The sequence below is a fragment of the Boleophthalmus pectinirostris genome, unplaced genomic scaffold (genome assembly GCF_026225935.1).
Source record: "Boleophthalmus pectinirostris isolate CB_2022bp ecotype Guang Dong unplaced genomic scaffold, ASM2622593v1 HiC_scaffold_18, whole genome shotgun sequence".
In the NCBI taxonomy this organism is placed as follows: Eukaryota; Metazoa; Chordata; class Actinopteri; order Gobiiformes; family Gobiidae; genus Boleophthalmus; species Boleophthalmus pectinirostris.
Window position 1 is genome coordinate 21,975,532 of NW_026571133.1, and position 16,409 is coordinate 21,991,940.

At 37.9% G+C, this 16,409-nt stretch overlaps 1 protein-coding gene across 1 annotated transcript in view; it reads right to left on the reverse strand.

Annotated features, from left to right (window-relative positions):
- The window catches only part of phf21b (PHD finger protein 21B), a 39,978-nt gene extending 25,932 nt beyond the window's left edge, over nt 1-14,046 (reverse strand). The window contains exon 1 of the mRNA XM_055153805.1: nt 13,717-14,046. Coding sequence (XP_055009780.1) covers nt 13,717-13,770 — 54 coding nt within the window. The 5' untranslated portion in view covers nt 13,771-14,046. The remainder of the gene's footprint in view (nt 1-13,716) is intronic.
- Between the last annotated feature and the right edge of the window lie 2,363 nt (nt 14,047-16,409).

Consider the following 16,409-nt stretch of genomic DNA (forward strand, 5'->3'; position numbering starts at 1 on the left):
CTCCATGGAGAGTTTCAGACTCGCCATCAACAAACTTTCAAAGTGCCTTGGAACACTGTTTAAGCACAACTTCTTTTTAAACTTAGAGAATATAAGAACTGGAGAGTGGGCTAAAACACAGCTACATGACTCTAAAATCTCCAGTTCCATGCCATGGGTTTCAGAATGATGATAATTAGGACCATTGGCAGAGCCATTAACAATTTAAAACAGAATATTTAATTTGTCAAAGAGACAAAAATAACAGTATGCTCAAACCCATGAATTGGGTCCATTTAAATGATTTTATCAAGGACTTAAAGGTAAATGACAATTTAACAAATAATCCAAGTGAAATGGCTCAAAATGGCTCAGGCACTAAATATTGGTTCAGTAAGTACTTCATCAACCACAGTACACCATGTGACCCAGCTGGCAAAGCCTCTTGACATCACAGCCCCAATTCTTACTTTAACTGAGGTATCTGAATCTTCTGTGGATAGGATCATTTGCAATCTCAAGAATTCAAAAGCCAAAGATGTGTTCGGCTTGGACACCATTAACAAAACACACACACACAAGTAATCACTGGTTATATAAATCACAAATATTATCAATAAATCTCTTCAGGAAGGTATTTTTCCAAGTCCCTGGAAGGTTGGAGTCATTACACAAAGCTTCAAAGAGGGGGACCCCTACTTTAATCAATAACTATAGGCCAATCAACATTTTGCCAGTAATCTTAAAAGTAGCTGAAAAGAGGGTCGCAGAGCTACTTACTGAGCATATAAATACAAGCCCTTACAGTCTAAGCCCAATTAAATTTGGCTTTCGCAAATACCATTCCACAGAGACTGCTCTATGTTACCTTGTCAAAAAGATCAAATCCAGTATTGATGCTGGCGGTGTTGCTGGCACAGTGTTTATCAACTTAACAAAGGTGTTTGACACTATAAACCATCACACACTACTACAAAAGCCCACTCATTTCAATCTATCAAAAATAACTTTAAACTGGCTACAATTCTAACTGGCCTTGAGAAAGTAGTGTGTCTATGTGCATAACATAAAATCTCCAACATTTCAAAACAATCTTGGGGCGCCTCAAGGCTCAATACTAGGTCAATTGCTGTTTAGCATGTACAGTTTAGCATTAATGACTTGGCCCAAATTTATCCATCTAATGTAGTCTGTCAGAAGTTCGCTGTTTTGTATGTTCACTCTAAAAACAAACAGCAAGCTGCACAGGATCTGTCAGTTGTTATGTCAGAGGTAGCAAACTGGCTGCAAAATTCACAAGTACATCTTGATATCTCAAAGTCAGTTAGAATGTTTTTTCTCAAAAATCCTGGCATGGCTACAGACCCAGATGTGTGCGTACTTGGAACAAAACTGAAACTGGTCCATGAAGTGAAGTATCTGGGAGTTACTTTGGACGCACAACTATCATTCAAACAACACGTCAAAAGAAGAGTGAATAAAATCAAATATAACTGATCAAATTTTTGTCATATAAGAAATAATCTAACAACAAACTCTGCTATTATGTATTTAAATTCAATGATTTTGCTACACCTAAATTATTGCATTACTAGTTGGACTCTGATAAGTAAAACTACTCTGAAATGAGCTGAAAGTATTTATATAAAAAAGCACTTAAGGTATTAGACAAAAAGCCCATTAATTATTACTACTGCAGAATAGTTGACAAACACAAATTTCTTAACTGGGACAACACAATCAAATATGCAGATTTAAATTTTGGTATAAAAAGTTTTTAATAATGTTGCTCCACCTCCTCTAAAGAAGTACACAAAAAGAAACAAATCGAATCAAATCGAACAACAAAAGCAGGTTTTAGAGGTGACTGCTCTGTGCTGCTTAGGAAAAGTGCTTTTGGACAGCTCTATTTTGCTTATCGAGCAGATCAGACATTGAATACAGTGCCTGCTCATATACAAGAGCTTTCAATACTGGCAGCATTTTCTAAAGCTTTAAAACAGTGTTTTTTTGATGGTCAAATATGTCACCATGTTTAACAAAATTAAAAAAAATAATTTATATTGAGGGGTTGTTGGTTTAACTCTTTAACTCTTGACTTCGAAGTTCAAATGTACTGTCTGAAATGAATAGTACTGTATGTATAGTGAGTGTGCTGCTGTTATGTACTTTTGTGTGATTGATGCTGTACTTCTCCCTGTCCTGTAGATGATTTCACATCAGCCTGCCGAGGGACTGAAGATGGAAATTAGCCATGTTGACTATAATCTTTACATATTTACATTTTAAATGTTCATTAATATGTGCTGTCCCTTTACAAATAAATACATAAGAAAAATAAGAAAAATAAGAAATATAGCAGGTGCATTCATACAAAATATTTACTTCATTACTCCATTTTTAGGTTTGACAAGTGTAGAATTTGCACAAAGGGTCTGGTAAGATGACATCATAGGAGCTGTGATACTCAAAATGACAGCTCTTACCTGCACACTCTGAACTGTTATGTGTCTCATCTTGTTTCCTAGTACAGTTCTGAGTCACAGGTCAGTAGAGGCTCGCAGGAAGATCCAAACAGCAGTAGATATTTAGGGAAATGATTCAGAAAGAAAAATGATTCATTTTTCATTTTTCCAAGCTCTTCTTCCTCTTGACTTCACATCTTGACAGAGTGTAATGAGCTAACACTGACATAGGATTTGCAGCAGGATCAAACGCCTGGATCTCCACTGGATGGTGTATGTTCATAATGTGAAATACAAACGGCCTCTACACTTATCTGCAACACAGCAGGAAATCACCTTGTACAAATCAAAGTTAAATTCCTATTAGCTCACCTACAGGCTGATGGTACCGTTTGCTAACAAATAGAGCTTTGGCTGCAGATTAAGCTCTTTCATACCTGATACTGACCTGATAAGATTGGCAGTTAGAATTTTCCAAGTGCCAACAAATATTGCAAGATTCAATTGGGATTAGCACAGGGCGTTTCTTGAACTTTTCATTTTTTTATGAGATGGAAAAAAAATACTTCCAAAAAATGGCTTTGTGGTAACTTTTTGAGGCATTCAGTGAATGCCGAAACATTAAATTGTGTGTATAATTCTGAAGTTTCTGATTAGGGAATAAAAGTGAAATGGCTTAGATGTTTTCTGTAATGTGGTTATTGTTGTTTTGAGGATGTTTTTAGTATTCCTTTGGGTCCACTTTACACATGTGTGCTCTGTTGACAGTCAAATTACAGAATGAACTCTTTTAAATGCACTTTTGTGGCTGTAAACCAATGTAAATACAAAGCAGACAGATTTGGAGGCAGAAAAAGAGACAGTGCGACAGATCTGGATGAAAGCTCTAAGGCCCCAAAGATTTCTTCACGAAAAACAAAGAAAACATGCACCACGTCAAAGCACAAGACTATGCAGCCTTTGGAATCTGCTGCCTTCAATGCACACACGAGTCTTCCATTCTCTCAGATAGGTGTGTAGATTAACAAAAAAATTGAGGAAAAATAAAAAGGAAAAATACCATGAGGAAATGCATAATAAGTTCAAACTGCATCTGCTCAAACATCTGGACAATTGTGCACTCTAACGGTGCACTATGTAACGTTTCTGGTAGATGTCACCTTGTTTAAATGTAAATTTGTTTTGCCTTGAATGTTGCACCGTATGGAATTAAACTTATCTATCTCAATTCTTCATCCATGGATCAAAGGAGGTGATGCAATCCACTCTAGTTACAGATCTGATTACAATCAGTGAAATGAATAAAGAATGTGCACTGTAAACTATATTCGCAAATGGACTCAAATCAGTGAGTAACCATTCAGTGAGTTTTTTACTTTTACTGCCTCCATTAAAGGATTCCAAAAGATTATACTCCCTGTAAACCGGAAAGGCATTATCAGTATTAAAGCAGCTGCAGTGATGCCTTGAGCAGAGCTGAAGATGGAGAAAGAGATTTGAAAATTTGGATTAGGCGCCGAGGCACAGACCTGACAGCTCATCACAGATTAGCACAGCCATGATCCGCAAACCACCAATATCCTCCATCTTCAAATATTTGGAGCTGGAATCCTGCAGAGTACTTCCACAACAGAACACAAACAAAGTTGCTGAGCAGTGAGCACACACATTATTATTACATGCTATTTGGGGACTTTACATTGACTTACATTCATTTCCTGGAGACTTATCCAAACCTCAACCACAGTTACTACTTTGCTAACCTTAACCTTAAGCCTACCTTTAACATGTTTTATCCAATACCTTAACTTTAAACTGTGTTGTCTTGATCCAATAAAAGATTTATGTTCTGGGGACCTGACACCTGTAAAGTGAGGTAGGTCCCCATGATTGAGTGCATATTGCTCCCCACAATATGAAAAGAGAGACAGCAAGAGCAACACAAAGGGAGCCAGAGTAATTAAAAATATCTCACATTGATACTGTGACAGACTACTCTCTAAAAATGGAAAACATTTTACAACTGAGTCAAACTAACTGTGAACACAACACATTCAAGAGGCCTTTTTTTAAAGGGAACATCTGCAGAAACCATGGAAACCCTAACACTCTAAATCAAAATAACTTATACAATTACACAACTTGCTAGAAAAAAAAAAGTTCAAACTAAGAAATATCATGTTGTCTGTGGCAAAAATACATGATGCTTAAAAAGCATCAAATGTTTGTTAGTGTTGTTGACAGGGTAGCAGTGTAAGCGTATCTTTTTAAAATTGTAAATGCAGTATCCATGAACTTTTACACATGAGCAGCAGCAGATGTCATTGTGTTTAAATGTATATAGTGTACTGGCTGATAGAACATTGTGGCCTCAGCTGAATCTTCAAAGTTCTTTGTTTCTTGCTCTGAGGAGAAGTGTGTGATGTGGTTTGGTTTTATTATCGTGTGGCAGATATAATGAGCTGTGTGACCCTGTGACCTTCGGTTCTGAAGGATGTGGCAGTTTCTTTGACTTTTATTGTCTAAGACCAGAGCTGAGCCTTATACGTCACCAAACAGGAAGAGTCTCTCTCAACCGCTCTCCAACTACGCTGATTCTCTTTGATGTTTTAATGAGAAAACATAAATAAAACAACTTCGGTTTGGGGTGCAACTATCATTTAATGATTACTCCAGCAGTGCTGTGTTACCATGGCAACCCTACATTCTATCACTATTTTACTCCCAGTAATGAAGTCTCACACACTGAGAAAGCAGCTTTTGTCCTCAGCAGCAGAGTGGTGACCTTTAGAAAGTCCCCGTGATGTCCTCCTCAGGACACAGGTCACACAGGCAGTCATAAGACAGCCTTAAACTGGTGTTGTTCTCTGATGAAAAGGCTACAGCCTCCTTCAGCTACGAGCCCACCTGATCCATCTTTCAAAGGCTCTTTGAAGTCATGCTTACGGAAGGAGCCCACTTCCTTTTATGGACAATATTCTCTTCCCTCGTTGGATGCTACGGAAACACATGGCACTCACCTGAACACAAAGGTTTCAGTTTGTTGTGATAGGAAGCATATGTTGTGTTTTTATACCTTTTATTACTAAACTGTGATCTAGTAATAATTGCTTAATTGTATAATTCATGTAAATTAATATCATGTTCAATTGCCTGCCCTAGTTTTATGTAAAAGATATTTTGTGGTGTTTTCCTAAGCAGACTATAGACTGCGTTATAAACTGCAGTTATAAATTCCTTTTCTTCTTCTCAAGAAACAGGCAACACATGGAGAATTGTGATGTTTTCTTTTAACGTATCTCACAAAAATAAACAAGTTGGTTTGGTTGTGAAAATAATTTTGCACATCAAAACAGAACTTATTTTAGTCAGGGAAAAAAAAAATCCAGCCTACACGTCCATAAGATGCCACAAAGAGACTTAGTAATAGATAAAAACCAGGGCACTGGCACAGAACCATGAACGGAGAAACCAGCCCCCTCCCTCATACTCATTATAAATATAAAAACAAAGGCTCTGACTGAGACAGTTGTTTGTGTGAAGGCAGGAAACATACAATATATAAATGTACTACTTTATCAGGCCTCATGTAACCCTACAATAGTCACTGTATTTATAACCATACAACTATAGTAATGTCAGTTTTTTTCTTGCCGTTTCATAGTTAATATTTTGTAAATCTTTGACAAATGAACTCTTTCAGCCCCTTCAGGAGAGGAGGGAAGACCACACATAAAAGCGAGGAGCAGTGTGTGACCTAGAGAGGAGCAGAGGTCTGAGAATGAACCAGCTGCTCTGAAAAACAATGGAATTCCTTCTGTCTTTTCTGCTTCAGGGAACAAAGCTCTCAGTATTGTTTCTGTTCGATAACTACTGAGGTTCAGTGCAAAAACTTAGTCCCTGTTGATCTTATGCTTGTACAGAGAAGTGCTAGTGGACAGAATCATAAGCAAAAAGGCTGATTAAACTGTCCTGTCACTCTAAAAACTCACTTTCTTTCTTCTGTGGTCCATATAAATTGTTATAATTCAAATCAACTTGTATGAAAATAACTAAAGGCGAACAGTCCTAATCATTGAGAGAAAATGTTTAAAGTGATTACCAATGTTTAGTGTATATGGATAGTAGACAACTTTAAATTTTCAGTTTTCCCTTTTCAGTGAGGAAGCTAACTTAAAACATAACATTTCATTAGGTACTTTTGTCCAATGAGAGATCAGGGTGTTGGGACATGGCTGATTCAGCAGCTCTCCAGTCGGGCCCACGCGGCTGTCTGACAATAGGCCTGTGTTGGTGGTGGTATTAATAAACTGTAATTGTGAGTGTAATTAATTATACCTTAGCTCCTCTACTGCTCCTCCTCCTCTGTTCCTCCTCTTCTCCTCCACTTCTCCTCTGATCCTCTTCCACTACTCCTCTTTTCCTCCTCTACCCTTTCACTGCTCCACCACTGTTCCTCCTCTGCTCTTTCACAGCTCCTTCCATGCTTCTCCATTGCTCCTCTCCTCTGCCCTTCCACTGCTCTTCCACTGCTCCTCTGATCCTCCTCCACTACTTCTCCACCTCTGCTCCCCCTCTGTTTGGAGAGGAGAAGCAGAGGAGCAGAGGAGAAGAGGAGGTGCTCCTCCACTGCTCCTCCTCTTTTTCTTCTACTCTCCTCCTCTGCTCTTCCTCTGATCCTTCTCCACTACTGTTCTTCTTCTACTCTGTTGCTCCTCCTCACACACTTTGAATTTGCTCAGGGCAAGTTCACAGTTTTTTGTGAAAAAGAGTCTAAACGGGAATAAAATATATTTTGAGGTTGTCGAGGCAATTAATTCTAGCAGCAGGAAACAGTGGTGGGTCAATGTCCGACACAAAACAAGAGATTCTTTATGTTACTGTCAGTTTTTGCAAATGCTGAATTAACCTTGCTATTCTTTACTCAGATTCATCTTGAATTATATTTAAAACTTTATTTTAAAAAATATATATATATTTCACCATTATTAAATATCACCAGATTCACTAAGTACTTGAAGACACAAACATACACACAAACATTCCCCTTGAACTGTATGTTAACTGAATAAATATCTTACTTGGAAATGCAATAATTGTAAAGTTAGTGAATAAATAAACAGTAACTAAAATATATTCGTTCAAAATGTTGTCAACTCTTGTTCCTGTCACTGAACAGGTTAAGGTGCTCAGTCATTTCATATCATTTTCATACAAGATGGATGAAGTATCCTATAACTCTCCTATGTACAAACCATATGTGACGTTGGTCTCATGGCAACGATGAGAAGAAACCCAAAAGCAATAGTTGTGACTCTGTGCATTCAGGTCAGATCTGACAGTGCATTATGGCATTGTGGGACAGTAGCCCCTGACCACAGCCATGGACAGCCACTGAACTCCATAAAGAAATACTTATCAAATCAAAGTCGATATAGTCACCTTTTGGACAGCACACCATTTGACTCAAAATATGATTTTGAGTACAATTTGAAGTATTACTAACAGATAGGCTCTGTTAAGTATGAAGGGACATATGCATTGTAGCCTCTGTGTCATTGGATTTTCTCCAGTTTCATCCTTCTCTTCACAAAGACATTCTTCATGGTGTCAATCAGCAGGACAGCAGCAGCAGCAGTACGGGCCCTGAATATGAACTATATGCATGGCTTATTCACAGCCTCTGTCACACTCACTTTTCTATTAGGACAGTTTAAATCCTGAGGCCAGAAAGTGTTGACCCAGAGATGCACTTGGAAGATGTAGATAAAGCAAGGCAGAGGATTATAATGTGACAATAAGCTCATATTTACTGCCAGTAAGTCATTTTGAATGTAAAAATTGTTTGCTTCAAAGGATTTAGTAACGTTGTCAATCTGGAAATTAAATATAGTCAGGAACTCAAATACAACAGCAGTACTTTCTTTAGATAACTTCTCTTTTGTGTATTGTGCGTGATAGAAACAACAAATGCATGAGAATACACAATGAGACTGACTTCTGCTGAAAACACCACCTTGATAAAGTGCACTTGCATGGTAGTTCTCATAAGAAAAGCATGTCAATTACACAAACACGGCCTCCAGCAGAGAACAAGAGGCTATAAAACCATCTAAAAATAATCTACTTGTAATTTTAGTGTTAATAATGCAATTTTCTCACATCATCCAAACCCTACATAACTCACTCCTAGAATATACTATCAGACAATCACATACTGTAGCATATTAAAAGAACTAACTCCATTGTGCACAAAGATCTTGTTTTCAATGCCTTTTTATGCAGACTGCTGCTTTCTGTCTCGGCATTGTGTGAATCATGTACTGAAAGCAAACAGTGATTTCAGAGAGTGTAAGAAAAGTGCTGATGTGGCCGCGCTGAGACTGCTGGACCAAAGAGGCTACAGTGAGTGAACCCATGCGACTGTCGCTCCGCTGCTGTTGCTGCCAAGGCTCTCAGTGCCCTATGCCCACCAGCAGCACACACCACCCATCTCCTGCACACCCATCTGGATAGGGCTCCAAACTACATATGTCACTTCTAGGGATAGCTGATAAATAATTAGAGATTATTGTAATTCAATTAGAAATCTAATAAGTGTTATCTTTATGCTCTAAAACATGCCATGCAATGAAGTCTTATGACTCAGACAAAGCAATAATTACATCATAATGATGTTCAATTTCTGTTTTTGATAGTTAATCAGTTTTGTATGTAAATATACCTGGGTTGGCCTCAAGCAGCATCACAAATGTATTAAAAATTGTATATTTATAAGGGCTTTCACGATCAAACAACTAACTGATTAATTAAAAGAACAATAACTAGATTCACTGATTAGCAAAATAATTGTTTGTTGCAGACATAGTCACTTCACTACACCTGAGTGCTGAACCCTTTTTGTCTAAAAGAACATTAATGCAAGTTAAAGCTTGGGTGAAAATAACTTGAACCAGCTAAACTTTCTTTAAGTCAAAAATATATATTTTGCTCCTAATATAAGCCGAGGTGTTTGGACAGACAGACTTGAGTTATTTGGCATTCCAGTCCAGTCCTCTTTCTTTGGCTACAGAATCAGACTCCTCTTATGTTCTCTGTGAATCCTGAGAGAAATAACAACAGAGTTTAATCAGAGTGAGGATGGTGTGACTGTGCAGTACAAGCAGTCTGTTTGGACCAGGACAATTCTTCATGATGAGGACTTTAGTTTGTCCTACTGGGGCTAATTTGCAGCTCAATATACTCCTCCATGCACACATGATTTCACCTGGACCACATTTTGCAGAAATGTTCCAAAACCTAAAGCAATTTGCCATTCATATTTTGTTCAGGGAATGTTGTGTTGATTACAGCAATAAACAATAAACTGGTGTAAAGCATCTTTTTATGTTTCACATGTTCTCTGTTAAATGAACTAATCATGTAGCTGAACCTCTAAGAAAAAAATAAAAAATAAAATATCATAGAAACGGTTGTTAAAAAAATCAATACCCAGATACTAATTGATACTGGAATGAAAACTAGAAACTCATTTGGGCAAGTATCAATACAGAAACAACAATTTTGACTTTTCCTGCATAGGTTTAGAATGTCTTAAGTAGAAGTACTAAAATAAGACTACACTGTATTATTAAATAAACTACTACTAACATCTTTTTATATTAGCATTTATGTTTAGTTTAATCTTCAAATCTTAGTGCCATGACTAACACTAATCACAGCTCACTTCTAAATTTGTGTTCTAGTAGCTTAAACCAGAACAATATAAATACTTGCCTATTTGTTTAAAGCCCTGAATATTTCTTATAATAAGTGCAAGCCCCAGGAGAGATGGGATCCTGTTCTATAAGATCACAAGTTAGTCCCTCAGAATGTCCTAAACATGTGCTGCTTTAATCACCACAGCAGGAGTGTGTAATGAGACACTCTGGGATTAGAGAATTTGGTGGGACTTGCTGCTGGGAAAGTTGCTCTGCTCCACAGGCCCTGTACCTTCACTAGCAGCAATCTGCAAAACATAAAATAATGGAAATTTCTCTACAGTTGCTCAGTTGGTAAAGAGGAAACAAAAACAAAAAATCTGTACATTACTATTTAAATGGCACCTATTTCACAATACCAGTGGGTCTACTTTTTCTGTTAACAACTGCTTTAGTCATTATTTAGAATGATAAAACTGATAGATAATTTTTATAGCCAAATACATTTTAATAGCATGTTTGTGCTGGGACTGCATCAAAAGAGCTTTCATTACCATGAGGGGATTATAATATGATTAAAAGTCCAAAATACTCCATTACTGTTTCTTGTTTCTTGTCCTCACCGTATAAGGGCTTCTTTTTATTCAGTTGACTAATAATAGACTGAAGGCTTCTAGCCCATACGTTGTTACATCTCAAAGCGAGCACACACACACACACACACACACACACACACACAGGCACACTGAATCCCAAACATACTAACTCATACTAACACAGCACTTTTACAAGTCATACCTGAGAAATAAACTAAGCAGTACCTCCTTTTTCTTTTCTGAATCAAAACAAAAGTGCTACTGACAGATACTTTTAGTAAACTGAAACAACAATTGCTATGCAGTTATTTAAGTGATACAATAAGCTACCAGCTTTACTAATCATGCACTTATTGAAATGGTAAAACTATGACTTCAAATACTGTTGAAATGCTTTTGCCTCAGAAAAGGGAACAAAAATAAGGAACCATGATGCAACACTGAGCAATTTGAGCAGAAAGGCTCAGATTAGTGAAACCATAGTTTTCAGGGCTGATCAGGGAGGCTGAATCCAATAATATATTGCACAAGCATTGACAAAAATAAGGGGAAAAAAAACATTGGCCAAACATATTCCAAGTATTGTGTGCTAGATGTGCATCTGGTGATTTCCTAACCATTCCTGATTTGCATTTCCATAAATCAGCAGAAGACAGTGGTCTGTACTCCTGCTCTTACAATCAGTCTGCTATTAAACATTGTCTACTCACAGAGACTAAACTCCTAAGTTAAGTAATGCCTTAAAACCCATACTCCATCAGTAAAGCATTTGTCCATGTTTTCTCTCTGACTCTAAAACTTATCCTTTCTTGTCAGCCTCAGGCCTGCTCAGTCTGTGACCATCAAATGACCTCCAGCCCTCCTTTGCTGCAAGAAATGTTCACATATGCAATCTGACCAAGAATGTTCTGCAATTTGTAAATAGTCAGTCTTTCAAAGCTTATTATCAGGACTAGTTCAATGTTTATTCAGTTTACTTCTACTTTGAATCAGCATATCTTTACATGTTCCCTTAATTCAAATAATTCTGTGTTTAAACTAAATGACATAAAAGGGGTTGATATACATGCTGTGTAATCCATGGGTCACAGTCAGCTGCGAAACAGAAACAAATCTGTAGTGATTAAAAACATTGCCATGCAGTGCTGACTGGGCTTTCTAGCTCTCTCTTTCCTGGACTCCCCTCCCCCTCCAACCAAAAACAGCATCAAAGCAATCAAAATGGTAATGTTAGGCATGAATGGGGCCCATCCCCCCCTTCTCCTCCTCCAGTATGAAACTCTGTAGACTTTTCCCTCTCCATGTTACAGGGGAGGGGAGAGGCCACCCCTTTCTTCAAAATGGAAGCTTCCACTATAAAACTGAAAGAAGCAGGTTGGCCAAAACTACAACATAAACAACTATGTAATAATTAAGAACTAACAACAGTAAGACTGAATACAACAGTCTTGCTGTAGAATAAAATCTGTGGTCTTATTTAGCATGGTTGTTTCTTTCCCTTTTTTCCTTTTTGTTGCTACACTAACCTAGGCTTTTTATGAACTGGGCCTACTCAAGAGAAACGAACAACAAAACGGCGTTTTAATGGTTAATGCTTTTTGCATCATATTTGCCTATGACAATCCGACAAACACAAAGCAGCGAAGCTCGGAAGTTGAGAGTGGTGCTGCGGGTTGGGGCGGTGCAGCTGTCGAGGAGCTGGCCGAGGTCCTGAACTCCGCCACCTCGCCTCTGCTTTCAGCAGAACAGCTCCAGACACGAGCCTCTGTTGCTTCGAAGTTAATGTAGGAAATCAATGTTAAAAACGAAGTAGTAAAAAAGTGAAAGCGTGATCGTGGGCGAATCACAATCACCGACCGAATCACGTGACCTCCAAGAAATAACGCTAGTCGACTAAGTATAAAGTAACAAAACCATCGAGATGAGCGATGTAACACACTTAAACACACCTTAGTGTCGATCATAACGCTTCTTTAAGCTGAAATGGACAAATACGACTTTTAAAGTCGTTATGGGATAGTTAGTTAGGACGTTCCCTTTATAACCCAATCTTACTCTCCAGAAACATGTCGACCAACTCAAAATGGACGCTAAAAATGTTCAACATTACACAACTTTCAGGGGCTAGGAGAGAGAGAAAACGGAGTTGGGTAGCAATGCTGTAAGAGCAACACGTCAAAAACAAGCAATATGCGTTCCCTGAACCGAGTTAAATCTGTGACACCACAGTAGATAGAGTAGCTGATATAGAGTAGCTGTTTTTGACAGAAATGAGCGTATGCTTGAGTCCTCTATCAATCTTCAAACGCACAAGCAAAGCAGCGTAATGAAATGTCAGTGTAACACCATGAAGAAACTTATCAGGCCATTAATGTAAAGTAACCATGTTCAACTAGACGCAAAATGAACCCAAATGTGGTATTAAAAAGAAAAACAGATAGGGACGCTGAGGCTGAGCGAAAGAGGAGAGATTTGAGCTGATAAAGTTTCTCGCATACTCCCCAATTCAGTGGCCCGATGTTTGAAGCCTCGATGTAGGATCACAGTCAAGAAAGATGTAAGATTATTTCATTTGTTCAACTAGTTACACGATGACCGAGTATGTGGAGGTTAGAAAAGTGCATCAAGTTCGTAGACTATGTAAGGTACGAACAAAGCGATGATATTAACCACAACGACTCCGTTTCAAACGCCTCATAAATATTCAGGTCGCGTCCCGATCGCCACACAGCCCCACCGCATCCTTATTCCAAATATTGTTGATCGAGAAAAGAGCAGCAATAATAAGACCAAGTACAGTGAAAAGTACACTTGATGAGACTTGGAGGGGGCGTCGTGTCACCGACAGACATTATAAGCGGCATGTCGCATAGTTATTCAGTCGGAGTGTTAACCTTTCATCCCATCAGATATCCCCAACTGCTCTCACTTGCTCACAACACCAATAAGGATAGAATAACACGATGTTTCATTTACCTGATGACATTGGATTTCTACTTTCAACGCCTCTTGTAGGCCCTGTAGTTCCATGTTCCGAATACAAAATCACTTTTCTCCCACTTTCGATGCGGTCGTAACAAAGTTTGAGTGAATTGAAGATTTTTAAAGCGACAATAACAATTGAAAGAAGAACTACTCCGACTGCAAGGCAAGTTCTCGCTTCTTTTACAAGCTAGGACGCATCACACACTTTCCGCCCGTCTCAAAAAGTGATCCAAACCCAGCAAACAGATCTTTGGTCCCATGCGTATCCTTTCTTAATTACGTCTGAAAGCGGGGAAGTCCACTAAAAAACTAGGTTAGCTCCTAATCAGATCATTTCAAGTTGAAAAACGGGAACTATATTTTGTCTGAGTCCGCGGCTTGATTTCACTTTGCCTGGAGAAAAGTAGCGCTTTGGCTGTCAATGGTAATTCTTAAGTTCCCGGATGGAGCCCGAGGTCTGATTGCGCATGCGCAATGAGACTCACAACTTAAAAAGTATTTAACGCTGTACAATGGGTAAGAAAAATCTGGTAGATCTGTCACCTTTTTTTTTTTTTTCATATATGACGAAATTCTGCTGTCACAAAACATTGTTGCCAAAATACCACAATTAATTACACTTAATGGCTTAGAAATGTTTTCATAGCCATATTATATTGAAGGTAAGTTAATTTGAACTCTTTATAACTAATAATTATTCTATAAGTAGCCATAAGTAGCTTTGTTTGTTGTTCAGTAATTGTTAGATGGTATCCAACAGTATAACCCATTCATACCAAATCAATAAAGACACATTCTGACAGAGAATGGCCTAGACTGGTTATAATATTATTATTTAGTTTAGCATTGATAGCAAAAACACTGACTAGTGACAGTGACAGTTATTGTCACTAAAGCTCTCTTCCCCCCTTTGAGAGCTTGACCCCCTGTTAGCCCCCCTTCTTGCACTGCCTACCTCTGTCCTCCAGAGTCATTGTTATTGGACAGTGTTACCAGAAAGACAGGGGGACATAGAAGTGTGGACCTATGAGGAGTTGAACAAGAGATGACGTAACTGAGTGACAGAAACAAAAGCCATTGCAAAGAAGGAATAGACTCGAGAGGGAGGAGTTTTACGCAGCAATATGTGATCTGAGAGTTGATGTAATAAAACAGTGCTGTGAATTTTAAAACAATGGCCAAGACCAAGTAAATATACTTTGGTCTTAATTCATTAGACTGTGTGAATTAAGCCATTTTTATTACTAAACTTATTATACCATCCAGTGTGATCAAAGTAGCACCATGGACAGAGGCAATAGTCAAAAGGAACCTATCTTTTCTTAAAAGTTTATGATAAATTATAACAACAACAACAATAATAATGATAAGCCATAAACACAAAAAATGAAGTTACAGATGGGGGACAGCTTGCACTGCTGACAGAAAGTAGTCCCCCCGCTCACCCACCCCCCTCTTTTCTCTGCCTCTCTTTGCTCACTGCCTGCCTGCTCCAACCCTCCCCCACACCAACCAGGTCTGCTGCTACATCAGCTGCTACTTTTCATTTCACGGCTCAACGGTGAAACTCCTGAAGTCTTCTCTGTGGTGGCTTTTGGGTTCAAGCTGCTGAGTTTTTAAGCTGCACTTGTACTAAATACACACCCTAGATTTGGGCTCACGCTATCTTTTTTAATTATATAATGAAAAATTAATTGGCTCAAAAACATGTCATTGCTCACTTTTTTCATAATTAATTGGTAATATTAGCTTATAAAGTCATGTTTGTATTTTACTTTTAATTTATGTAATATTATTGAAAGGTATGCAAATGATTATTGACAGCCTAATTAGAGAAATTTGATTCAAATATCACTATTTTTAAAATGAAGATGTTATCTAATGGGGAGACAAGACTTTATCATACAGTGATTTGTTCACAGTAAATGGCATCAGTGTTGTTGAGATCTTAATATCAGCCTTGGTCTACATCAGTGATGTGATCAGTTGGTCCTAAACATGGAAGCCAAGAACGAACTGCTAATGAAAAAATACTGTGACATTTGTACTGATTTTCATATAATTCATAGTCCAGATTGATAGTGACATGGTTTCACTCAGTCTCCTCATCTCCCCAAAAAAGAGTAAAACTAACCACTATGAGTCAGTTTTGTACTTGAGGCCTTTTATTTCTCACTATACTAATTGCTATTCACTCAGCCTATCAATTAATTCATGTTAATTATAGCCTTATTTGTAAAAGCTTAATTGACATGTTGGCTGAGCCAGCAATTAGAGTAAATGTGCATGAAACTCCATATGCATCACTGAAAAGAGCAGAAGTATAGTTTAAGGAAATGAAAAGAATAATAAGTCTATGAAATAAATCAAATAAATACAGTAAGATTAAAATATATATATATATATTTGCATGTGAGTTGTCAAGTCCAAGGAGTGTGTATTCTGGATCCCAGGCAACGATGTGAGTATGAAACATAAACATTTTTTAATATAAAATCATGCTGTCTTGTCTCTGAGAGTTCTGTCAAAGAGGCCAGAAAATTAAATGAGATGCAGAGGAATGTGATTTTGTGTGCAACCCATGTCACAGAAATGCCTGCATGTGTACTAATTATCTTTTAGCCATTTTGGGGATTTTAACAACGCATTGTCGAATTCTTAGAATAACAGTTAAGTTAAAACTG